Genomic DNA, 11,969 nt, shown 5'->3' on the forward strand with positions numbered 1-11,969 from the left:
TTCATTATTCTAGTACCACTGGCAGCAAAACAGCCCCAGAGCACAGGTGGTACAGTGTTCTTAGGTTTGAAAGCCTCACTATTGCTCCTCCAGACATATATCCCTTATCATTGTTGCCATATAGCTCAATCTTTGTGTCATCTGACCATAAAATTTGTCTGTTTGATCAGCAGCAACTTTCAGAGGAGCTTGAAGGTGTTGATTTTGGGTGGGGGTTTCTTTCTTGGTAGGTAGCCTCTCAGTCCACGGCAATGTAAAACTTACTCCACTGTGGACAGTGATGTTGGCGTACCAGTTTCTAGTCCATGGCAGGCTTGAGGCTCTTGGGTTGTTCCTGAACATTGTAACATCCTTGACTACGGCTTCTCAAGTTTCTTTTAGTAGGTTGATGAAGATTATATAAAATCTTTTAAGTGTTTGTTACTATTTGAGCCTGTATCTATACTTTTTGAATTAAGAACATTTTCTTTAATCTTTAAAGATGTATGCTGGACAATCATCCCACCCTGTAAAAAGAGCAGCTTAAAGAAGTAAATAAAAGCCCCAAATTACCATGACATTCATGCACACGAGTGTGTATATAAACCTGTAAGAGTTCACTTTGGTAGGCATAAACACACATGTGAATGACATACTGTCACACATACTGAGTGTCTGTACGGGAGTAGGTTAGAGTTGGGTATGGGATTTCAGATGCAGCGCGGTTCTTTGTGCTAAGCTCAGCTAACCACAGAGATAAAACTGATGGAGAGCATTAGTGTTTGCTGTCAGCATGACCTTTGACCTGTAAGGTACATGAATAAATGTGTTCCCTTCTGTGTTTAAAATGTTTTTGTTGTTAATGAGATTATGCTGTGTCTTTATTAGATTCAGTTTAACTTATTTTTTTCCCCCATAGACCAGACATGTGTTTATTGGAAAACTGTTTTTTGGAATGATTCAAAAGTTTTTCTGTTTCAATGTTTTATTAAAATGTAACAAAGCTGTTAAGTGGAATGAGTTATTTCTGTACCCTGGATTTGACTTTTCCCAGAAATGGGAAGTTGAAAATTATGTGATCTGGACCTCCAAAGGTTTGATGAACAAAGTTGGGAAAGACTTAACCTAGTTAATTTACTTACCTGAAACAGAATAATCAAAAAGATGTGCTGTTTGTTTTAATGATATTATAGCCAAACTGTTTTGTGTATATATTTCAAACAGTTAAGTCAGAATGATTGTTTCATATTTATTAACTTAAATTCAGAGTACTTGGGGTGTGAAGACTGTGATAAAAGTGTCATTTTTTCACACCAATGTGACCCATAATTGATTAAATGAACAAGATTTTTTTTTTTTTATCAGATAAGATCCGAAACTGCCATCTCAACCTATAAACTCACCAGACGACTGAATAGTGAGGTTAAAGTTTAAAGAAGATGTAGGGTAATTTTCCCATAGACCTCAACACAATCGGACTGTTTTGCAAGCAGATCAGACTCCCCCTGCTGGCCATTAGAACAATTACAGGTCCTACACTGTTCTCCCTTTCGACAACCACAGGATACGTCCGTCTTTGGTGGGGACAAAAACAGACAGCAGGCGGCAGTGAAGGTCGACTTTACCGACTTTATTTCTGAGTGTGACATGAATCAAAATTTCACCACAGACAGACGAATCATCACAAGCTGAAGTACAGGAACACAACGAGAACGTATTGATCACATAGCTGATGAGCCATTGCCAAGGTTATTACCACTTTCCACCATCTCTCCATCTTTTTTGAAGGAAAGAAGCTCGATTTAATGGCGAACCTGTAACAATGTAACCACATTACAGTAATGAGTCTAACTACAAGCCCCAGAGACCATTGCAGTAGATTATCAGCCAATCGGAGAGCTTGAGAAAGAAGTTTCTTTTCACAAATTTGATTCCGGTGAATTTTTAGATTTTGGTTCATTGAATGTGCTGGAACAATGCCTGCTGAGGCTCATGGGAAATGTAGTGTTTTAAAGACTCGCACAAACGGAACCGTTTTATCCTTTTCCATCTGTTTGACATTTCTCCTCATTTTTACAACAAACAACTTGATAAATGTTCACGAAAGCAGCAGGAACAAATGAAAAAGCTGCACAAATAAAAACCTGAATGACAACGTATACTCTTTTCTCTACTCCTTACTCCCTCATGTACTCCAGAATCTGATCAACCAATATTTGTGGGTCGTAGTTCAGAGCAGCTCTCCTCCGGCGCCTACGACTCCCATGATTCAGTTCCTCTGCGTCACCTGTTGACGTAGTGTCGATGCGTTTCATCCTCTGCAGCCCGACCACCTGGGGGTGCAGCTTCTCTCCTTGCTCCTCTCCGTCGTAATCCTCCAGCCTCTTCACCCTGAGGAGGGGAGGGTCGTTGCTAGGTGAAGGGGGAGCCAGATCGTCAAGAGAACGGCGGGTTCTTCTGTGGGCGGAGCTAACAGGCTCAGGTGCTTTCGCTGACAGGTCCCTCTTCGCTCTGCGACCAGAGGAGGCGACCGAGGCACCGTTAGGACCGATGCTGGAGAGTATCCCAGCAACCATCCGCCTAAGGAGGGAATACATGGCCATCTTGAATTTATTATTATTATTATTGATAATATTATTAAACAAAATAAGTAAGCAATTTATTAATAAATCATACTATTAATTTACATCATAAAATAAAGAGTCGGTGGTTCAGCAGCTGTGGGCACATCATTGGATCATTAAGTTCAGTTTTACATTTTCTAATAAGTATAAAACTGAAACAAGTCAAATGAAGACACATAATTAATAATAACATTTCTGATATTAGTTCCCAAATGGTCTTCAGGGAAGTCAAAGTGTGCCTTTAGATTTTTTTGCTTTTTGCCTTGACGTGTGTCAAAAAAAAAAAAAAAAGATTGAAAAACACGAAATACATCCTCTGGATTGTCACAGTCAGTCCCTGATGTACTAAAAATAAAAATAAACAATATCTACTAAATATCATAGAGATTAACATAATTCAGCGCTACGTGCATCATGTTTTAAGTTAGTTTTCAAAGTGTGTCTTTTAGAGAGCAGTGCAGTTTAGGACCAATCTAAACTGGTTCAAAACATACTTAGAAAACAGGAAATACTTTGTATCAAAAGGTAACTTCACATCTGAGCAGACAAGGATCACATGTGGAGTTCCCCAAGGTTCCATCTTGGGACCCCCTCTGTTTAACATTTACATGCTCCCACTGGCACAGATTATAAAGAACAACAAAATAAACTATCACAGCTATGCAGATGACACACAAATATATATCACAATGTCACCAGGAGACCGAGGCCCTGTACAGGCTGTTGGTAAATGCACTGAGGAAATTAATGACTGGTTGTGCCACAATTTTCTCCAGCTAAACAAAAACAAACTGAAGTAATAGTCTTTGGTGCCAAAGAAAAACGATTACAGGTCACCAGAGAACTTCAATCTATACATCTAAAAACCACAAACCAGGCGAGAAATTTGGGTGTAGTGATGGATGCAGACCTAAACTTAGAAAAACACATTAAGACAATAACAAAATCAGCTTACTATCACCTCAAGAATATATCAAGGATAAAAGATCTGATGTCTCAACAGGACCTGGAAAAACTAGTCCATGCATTCATCTTTAGTAGGCTTGATTACTGTAACAGCATCTTTACAGGTCTACCTAAAAAATCAGTCAGACATCTACAGCTCATTCAGAACTCTGCTGCTCGAGTCCTCACTAAGACCAAAAAAGTGGACCACATCAGTCCAGCTCTGAGGTCTTTACACTGGCTGCCTGTCCGTCAGAGGATAGACTTTAAAGTCCTGATGCTGGTCTATAAAGCTCTGAATGGTTTAGGACCAAAATACATCAGTGACCTCCTGACCCAATATGAACCTTCCAGATCCCTCAGGTCATCTGGATCCGGTCTTTTATCAGTTCCTAGAGTCAGAACCAGACACGGAGAAGCTGCATTCAGCTTTTATGCTCCTTATATCTGGAACAAACTCCCAGAAAGCCTCAGATCAGCTGAAACACTCAGTTTATTTAAATCCAGGTTGAAGACTCACCTGTTCTCAGCTGCATTTGACTAAAGCACCAAATCCTGTAAAGCACTGTTTTACTTTTAAGCTTAAATTTCAAAAGTTACATTTTAACTACTGATTTTATCTACTGTTCTGATTTTATCTACTGTTCCTTTCTTTCTTTTTTCCCATCTTAAATCATGCTTTTTATTTGTTTTGGATTTTTAATGTCTCTGTAAAGCACTTTGAAACCCTGTTTCCCTGTAAACCTTTGGATGTTCTCAATAAGTGTTAATATGTGAATAGAGGAGGACACAAATATAGATGTCTCTTAAAAATAATCAAAACATTTCAATATTTTAGGGTGGAAAACTTTCATTCAGAGAAAACTCATTCATTCTGTAATTAGTCATGCTAAATTAAAACTTTGTTCACATTGTTTTAATATATTCTGATTCTTTCTCTCCATTTCTTAACTTTCTTTTCAAAGTACTTTCATTTAATAATTAAACTCACAGTTACAGTGGACTGAATTTTAAAAAAGAACTCTGTAGAGCTGCAGGTGGAGCGGACTGATCCATCGTTTATCCATTAACAGATTGGTGAGCTCACCTCAGGGTTTCCTGGTCTCGGCTCAGTCCTGATGCGACTCGTCCAGCCTGCTGACGTCTCTCCTGTTTCGCTCTTTCCAGCAGCGTCTGAGCGAGCCGGGGATCCATCCTGAGAAAATCATGCTTTATTATTATTGATTACTTTTTCTGTCTCCTACAGATTCTCAGCATGAAACTAAAATTTACCTGTCAAGCAGGGCCTGAGCAAGCTGGGGCTCCACAAGGCCCCACCAGGCGGCCCGGGGCCTCCCCATGCTCATCCCCCTTCCAGTCTCATCGTAGTCTGCAGGAGCAGGACCCTGGAAGTCCCTTGTGGGGCCCTGATCATCCTCCTCATCCTCCTCCTCCTCGACCACTTCCACGTCACCCGGACCGACCAGTCCTGCGCTCTCTGCCTCGCTCAGTAGGTGGAGCAGAGCTGCCAGGTAGGCTGTGGACATATTTGATTGGTGTACTTAGAAGTTGGTTTTAATTTCGCCTAAATAAATATACTGATGATAAACTGATACGGAGAAACGTTTACAATGGAAATAATTGAAGTGATGTGAGGAAACAAAGACAAAATATTGTATTTTTACCAATAAATGAATGAACATTTCTAGAACAAAGTCAGAATTTTTGTTCATATGTAAAACACTAAAAAAAGTAAACAAAGTTTCCCTGAAAATGAAAATCTCAAGAAAAACATAAAAGAAAGGATTAAAGTTTCCTAACCCGCTCGCTGCTCCTCTTCCTGCTCCTTCCTCTGGTCTCTCTCCACCAATCGCTGCAGTGCCTGGTCCAAGCCCCTCCCCCTCCAGTCATCTGATTGGTAGTACAGGTCATTGGCCCTGCCTCCTCCCTGCATGGCAGGATATGACATCATCTGATCTTCATAAGGCAGCATGTTAGGGAGGTCTCTGCGCTGGCGTCTGACTCCACCCACTGACACATCCAGGCCGTGGCCCCCAGCACGAGCTGCAGGTAGAGACTGAGGGAGACAGACCAGAAGTTACAGCTTAGATAAGCTTAAATTTTTATTCTCAGGGATTAAAAATAAAATCCATCTCATGAAAGAACAGATGCCTTCTGTCAGATTTAGCGAGTAGCTAATTTCCCTTTCCAGTAACTGAGCAGGTAGATACGATATTAAATAAGGTATGAAATAATCACCACCAACATAAATACTTGCCTTTCACTTGAGCTAATTTGAAACTTTGTCCATTATATGTGGCAGATTAACAGCTAATTGCTCAGCTTCTTTCCTCCATATGTGAACATGTCAACATCATCGGCATACAGAGCACGTGGAAGCTGAAAAACAGAGTGCCCGATATTGATCCGTGCAGCACCCACCAAGCAAACGAGGTTGAAACATTAGCGTTGTGTCCCCTGCAAAACTGCACCAAGGACGTACAGATCTTGATGTTGTTTCCATGGTTACGGTCCTTTCAGATTGTGTCTTACAAAGCAAGAAATATTGATCAGGTTATTGCAAACAGAGCTTTTCCTTTGATGTAGCACCACTGATATGAACTAGCTGTGATCAGAGAGCCACAAAAAATATGCATGTATACATGTAATCATGTCCTTGTGTTGTGAACTGACTTCTCTCCATGTGCCTGGATGTCAACATTATAAATCTTTGAAGCAGTCTCCTTAAAGTGTTAATCGGTTAGTTAACTCAATATTCATTAGTGCTGAAGGTCAGGAGTTCGATTTCCCTGTGGTTGATTTGCTTTCAATGAGATTCTTACTTAAGAGAGAATAATTCCTTTTCATCTTGATTTAACCAATGAGCGGATGATAGAAAGCTAACTTTCCCTCTCCACAAAGTGTCGAAATGTTCACAGAAGGAAGGAAAGGTGTGAGAACAGATGTGACGCAGCAGTTTCTGTTCCTAAGTGAGTGTGTGTGAGACCGAGGAGGACTGATGCAGTGATGAAAGACAGCCGAGAGGGTTATCGATGAGCTGTCTGAGGCCTCGGGGTGATCGCATTTATATCAGACTCTCAGACCACGGTGATATTAATCAGTGAGCTGCACTTACGGTGACTCAGCAGCAGTGCTGGCTGTATGATTGCACTGAGAAATTATTGTTCTTCTATTTAGTATTCACATCGCAATTAATACTCCAGTTACCACTTAGATGTGCAACTGAGATGGATCTCACCACCACGTTGCTGTGAAAAGCTCTTTGAGCTGCTTTCAACTAATTATGCTAATAATAAATAAGGCTTTGTGGTAATAACGGTGAACCTAGCTTGCAGATTCACAGCTCCATATTTTTCTTCTCATACTCAATTACAGTAGCTTTGCCACCATAATCACCATTCATCTTATATTGGTTTTAGTTCATTTCTCCTGTGCTTTTATCCAGTTTTCTTCTGATTGGCTGCCCCTCCCAAACATCTGTGCTCATAGCCAGAGCTGTGTCGGAGACAGCTATATTAGAGATATCCCATATCAGTGGTGTCATCTGGGGAAAAGGCAGAGCATTTAGAGCAGTCTGGAGTCTGAGCCTTTGGCTCACAGGGATCATTTTTCATGCTCTGACTTCATTATTTCAAATTTTAACCATGCTTCATACAAATATCCACCATTTACTAAGAAATAAAACATTCTTTAAATCTACTATTTTTAAAAAACATCTGTGCTACATCTCACACAAACATGCTTGTACTGAACACGCCATCCAAATTTGGTAATATATTCTGCAGCACCACCTGGTGTTTCCACTCCTCCACCCCTGGCATCAACCTCTAGGCTCCAAGGGGATATTTACTTTTCACTTCCCAGTTCCTGTGCATCTCTTATTTTCAGTGAATGATGAACCAAATGATCACCTCTAATTAAACTCTTCTGCTTAAATCTAGGCAGGCATCTTTCTGTCATAAGTGTCTGAATGAAATGTGCTAATCCTCGTCATTGGGAGACATATGTTGGCAGATGTGACGTTTAATGCTTAAGTGACAGTTACACATCAGTGCATCTGCGCTGATATAGAGCGACTCATGGGTAAAGTACCTAAAACTGCTCCTCAGTATGAAGAGTCTGAATAGGCTGCGAGCAATCTTTGCTCAGGATTAATGGAAGCATGAGAGAAAAATGCTTCAACAGCTTCTTTCACATGAAAGAAGCTGTCGCTTTGACTGTGAGATGATTAAATCTTCCATGCCAGGCGATCGCAGCAGACAGATCCGGGTTCATCCTGCTGCAGCAGCTTTAATTTCCAGCCGAGATGTGTCAGAGTTCTCGAACTAACACTGATTTACAATGATAATATGTCTCCGCCTGCAGCAGAGCAGCTTATTCCGGAGAGGAGGAGGGTTGTATCTGTGGCTCTGTGTGATGGTGAGACAGCGGCGTGATGAAGAGATGAAGGAGGAGGAGGTAATGAGCCCTCTGAGGAGAATAACTCTCTGACTCACTGTGGGATCCAGTATTTTCTGCAAACGTTAGAGCAGCTCTGACACGGCGCTCTGGGAGATTAAAACATCAGCATAAAAACCTAAAAAAGAGCTTTTCTTTGCTTTCTGTGCAGCACGGAGGGAGAATTTAGTCATATTAAGCCAAAATGTCCACATTTTCACATCATATCATGATCTTTCACCGTTTTCCAGACTGAACTGAGCACCGTATGGAAAAACACAGGTCCAGCAGATGTGTTATGGATTCTGCTCAGATATTCCATTTTCATGGAAGATGATAGCTCATAGCATCGTAACTTCCCAAAGAAGAGGCAGGTGTCCAAATTACACCCTGCTTTATCCTACCATTTGACACCAATAAATAAGCCTTAACTGAGATCATAAACGCACAAGGACAATGTTTACTGAGGTCACAAACCAATGAAGCAAAGGTCCAATTTCACATATACTTAATACAACCAGTCTGAGGTTTGAGACCTGAAGAGTCTCCCCCTGCTGGCTATTGGAAAGAATGCATGTTTAAGACACTTGCATCCATCTTTCAGACCCTGAATCCACAATCATCTATGGGTGAAACGTGATTATAAAGAAAAGTGAAGTTCTTCCAAAGTTAAAGAGCAAAATAATTCCATGTTAGGTGGCTGCAGGGGCGCCAGGAGAGTCTATAGTTCCCACAATCCAATGATCCAATGAAAATACACCGTCTCTGTGAGCTGACCGAGGTCGCATTTTTATTTGCTGTTTATTTTTATTCTGACCTGCTGGTTTGTTAGCTTTACCTGGTTAGAATTACAAAGATCATGGTTTGGGTTAAAATAGTATTAGATGTTTTTTCAGCGCTCAGGTTTCTCGGTTGCCTGGATACCTGATCACGCAACCCTTAAAAAGAAAGTCATATTTCTAATGAGATGCATTTGTTTCAGAGTTATGCTCTGTCTGTCTGTGGTACTCATCATGACTGTGAAAGTCACTTTGTTCCTCATGGAAGTGAAGCAACCAAGAAACCTGAGCTCTGAAAGAATCATCATATTTTTCATATTTCTGTGGCGCTACAGTAAGAAGGAAGAAGCTTTTAATGGGAGAGGAGCAAAAAGATCTTGTGTCAGACAGGATGAACTAATGGGCAGCATAAAGACCCAGTAAAAGGTTCAAAAAGAATTAATTTGGACTGAATCATGCAGATGTGTCATGCTGGAGATGGGCAAAATAAGCCACTCTTTAACTGTTTTTACACAAAATCAAGCTTTATTATCACAACCCTCATATTTATCTGGAAGTGAGGGGTCTCAGCAGAAGTAAGGTTAAGCAGTATGTGTTGTTTTCAGTCGTTACCCTGTAGTAGTTAGATAGAAGCTACGTATCTATAACGTTACTGATGTCGATCAACGTGCTGGTTGAATTCCCACAACCTATATGTCTGTGTAGCCAAACAGGTATGTAAACGGACACCATAATGGGACCATAAGTCCCAAAAAAGTTAACAGCGCATGACATTATGCACAGGTCGAACGCTGTTGGACTAGACCAGTAAAGAGAATGGCAGCACTTTATCATAAGCATGAAAAGGTCAGATTGAAAAAGGGCAGGTAAAAGCAGAGAACTGACGGTTTGCTCAGGATGTTCTTTGTAAACAACATTTGTTCTCTAAGCTGAAGGAGCACCAAAAGCAAGGACATGAACAAGAGCAGCCCATGTTGTAAGCTGTTCCGTACATGTTTTACACTCCCCCCGGGTGACAGCACACAGCTGCTTATCACCTACAGACCGCCACGCCAGGATCTGTCGGTTAGTCTTTTACAACATGTTTAAAAATTAAAGTCCAGGATGATGATGTCAGTGTCTAAACCTCGGTAACAAAGTGAGCACTGTGTGCAGTACAGGTGCAGTTGTGTTGTTGTGCACATACTGAATAAAGATTACATAACTTTATTGTCACAGCGCCGTGAGACCAAATATAAATTTTCCCTCAGAGACAATAAACCTCATCTCTATTATCGCTCAGTCATTTAGGTCTGTATGCTCAGGGAAGCGAACCCTGTCCTCACAAATAATGAACAGCAGTGCACACACACACACACACACACACACACACACACACACACACACACACACACACACACACACACACACACACACACACACACACACACACACACACACACACACACACACACACACGCTGAGCAGTCATTATGTGTCAGGAGACCTGCTGTATCTTGTGTAATCTACGGCCGTGTTGCTGTGGGTAACCGTCTCCTGTCGCTATGGTGACAGCAGCTGAAACGAAATGTTCTTCCTGACACAGCAGCTACCCACACACACACACACACACACACACACACACACACACACACACACACACACACACACACACACACACACACACACACACACAAAAATAGACTCATGATTGTCCTGCTATCTTTGAGAGGACCCACGGTGAAATGATGCATCTGAGGGTCCAAACGCAGACCCTGGACCTGGTTCTGACCTGGTTCTGACCTGGTTCTGGTTCTCTCCGAACATCTAAAACTCAGTTTGATCTTCACGTAGATGCCGCAGCCTCACAACATCTCAGTTTCTCTGCACTGATTTCCCTCATCTGTTAATCAATACCTAATCAATGAAATAGAAAACAGAAGACAGGCACACATACAGATGTGTGTGTGTGTGTGTGTGTGTGTGTGTGTGTGTGTGTGTGTGTGTGTGTGTGTGTGTGTGTGCTCTGACAGGTAGAAGATAAACAGCAGTGACATTGTTTTGCATCAGTGTCAGGTTACCGTGATGATGCAGCACCGTGGAGATGAATGGCTGGATAAACACACATGCGACACATATGTAAACATGCTCTCTCTCTCTCTGTATGTGTGTGTGCCGTCGGTGGGACTCGTCCTTACCTGAGTGGTGTGGATCAGAGCAGTGCTGAGCAGCAGGAGGCCGAGAGACGCCATGCTACAGGCCGAGCACACACACAAACACACACTGAGGCAGGATGCAGACACTCCTCTGATAAAAGGGAGGAAGGGGGGAGGGAACAGAGAGAGGGAGGAGCGATGACTCAGGACAGAAGGCGAGAGGAGAAAGGAAAGAGAAGGAGGCGACAGGGAGAGCTTTTGAGATGGAATAAGATAATAACAGAAGACAGAGGACAAAATAGGATGTGATGAAAAATGGAAGAACCAAGAATTATGGGAGTGAATAAGGTGGGAGAAAAAAATAATTGAAGGACATAAGGAAGGAGATAAGAAGACACAGAAAGCGATAAGTTCATAAAAAGAGATAAGTTTGGCTGTAAGGGCATAAGGAAGGAGTTGAAGTAAGGAGGTCGATGTGGACACAAGGAAATAAAATACGGGAATAAAATTTCAGAAATGAGGCAAAGGAACAACGGAGGAGAAAACAAATGTAAAAAGTGGAAATAAATAAGATAAGGAAGGTAATAAGAAATGGGACAAGTAAGAAAATCAGTACACAAGGGAATGCAAGAAATAGGAAAGAGGGGGTGAGGGAGGAAAATGGGAAAAGGACACGAGGAGAAAAGGATATAAAGTGTATAAAACAAAAAGGGGCAAGGATTAAGATTAGGACATAAGGGGCGGCATGACGAGGGAAAGAAATAAGAAATAGTGTGGAAGAAGTAGCTACAGAGATAAGGAATTAAATAAACGAGGAGATAAGGACCAGGTAATATAAGAACCAAAGCAAAGAAGTATGTATTTCCATAACAAGGAGAGAAGGATATATGGAAGTTGCTAAGGATGAAGAGAAGGACACAACAGACTAAACACAGAAGAACCAAAAGATGCACCGATGGAGACGAGAAGACTGACCCAAGAAGAAGAAAAAGAAGAGGAAGGATCACTTTTTTTCACAGAAACATTTGATTGGAAGACAAATAAAAACAAACGTAAAAGAAAAGCAGCAA

The 11,969-nt window shown here is 41.3% G+C and overlaps 1 protein-coding gene across 1 annotated transcript; it reads right to left on the reverse strand.

Moving 5' to 3' along the window:
- Window positions 1-1,573: 1,573 nt before the first annotated feature.
- Window positions 1,574-11,061, reverse strand: pcsk1nl (proprotein convertase subtilisin/kexin type 1 inhibitor, like). The gene is made up of 5 exons (XM_080899406.1): window positions 10,942-11,061; window positions 5,349-5,604; window positions 4,821-5,064; window positions 4,636-4,743; window positions 1,574-2,559 (listed from the first exon to the last, which is right to left on the reverse strand). Exons 1-5 carry the CDS (start codon window positions 10,993-10,995, stop codon window positions 2,157-2,159), a joined length of 1,065 nt encoding a protein of 354 aa, XP_080755532.1. The 5' UTR covers window positions 10,996-11,061; the 3' UTR covers window positions 1,574-2,156.
- Between the last annotated feature and the right edge of the window lie 908 nt (window positions 11,062-11,969).

This window comes from Rhamphochromis sp. 'chilingali' (genome assembly GCF_963969265.1).
Source record: "Rhamphochromis sp. 'chilingali' genome assembly, chromosome: 12".
Lineage (NCBI taxonomy): Eukaryota > Metazoa > Chordata > Actinopteri > Cichliformes > Cichlidae > Rhamphochromis > Rhamphochromis sp. 'chilingali'.

Bases quoted from the DNA above. Each gene is read 5' to 3' on its own strand.
- pcsk1nl (XM_080899406.1), bottom strand. From the start codon at position 10,995: ATGGCGTCTCTCGGCCTCCTGCTGCTCAGCACTGCTCTGATCCACACC. The intron at 5,065-5,348 runs GTTAGGAAACTT...ATATGTCCACAG, and splicing joins GGAAGAGGAGCAGCGAGCGG to CCTACCTGGCAGCTCTGCTC. The intron at 2,560-4,635 runs GTGAGCTCACCA...TTCCCTCCTTAG, and splicing joins CGAGACCAGGAAACCCTGAG to GCGGATGGTTGCTGGGATAC.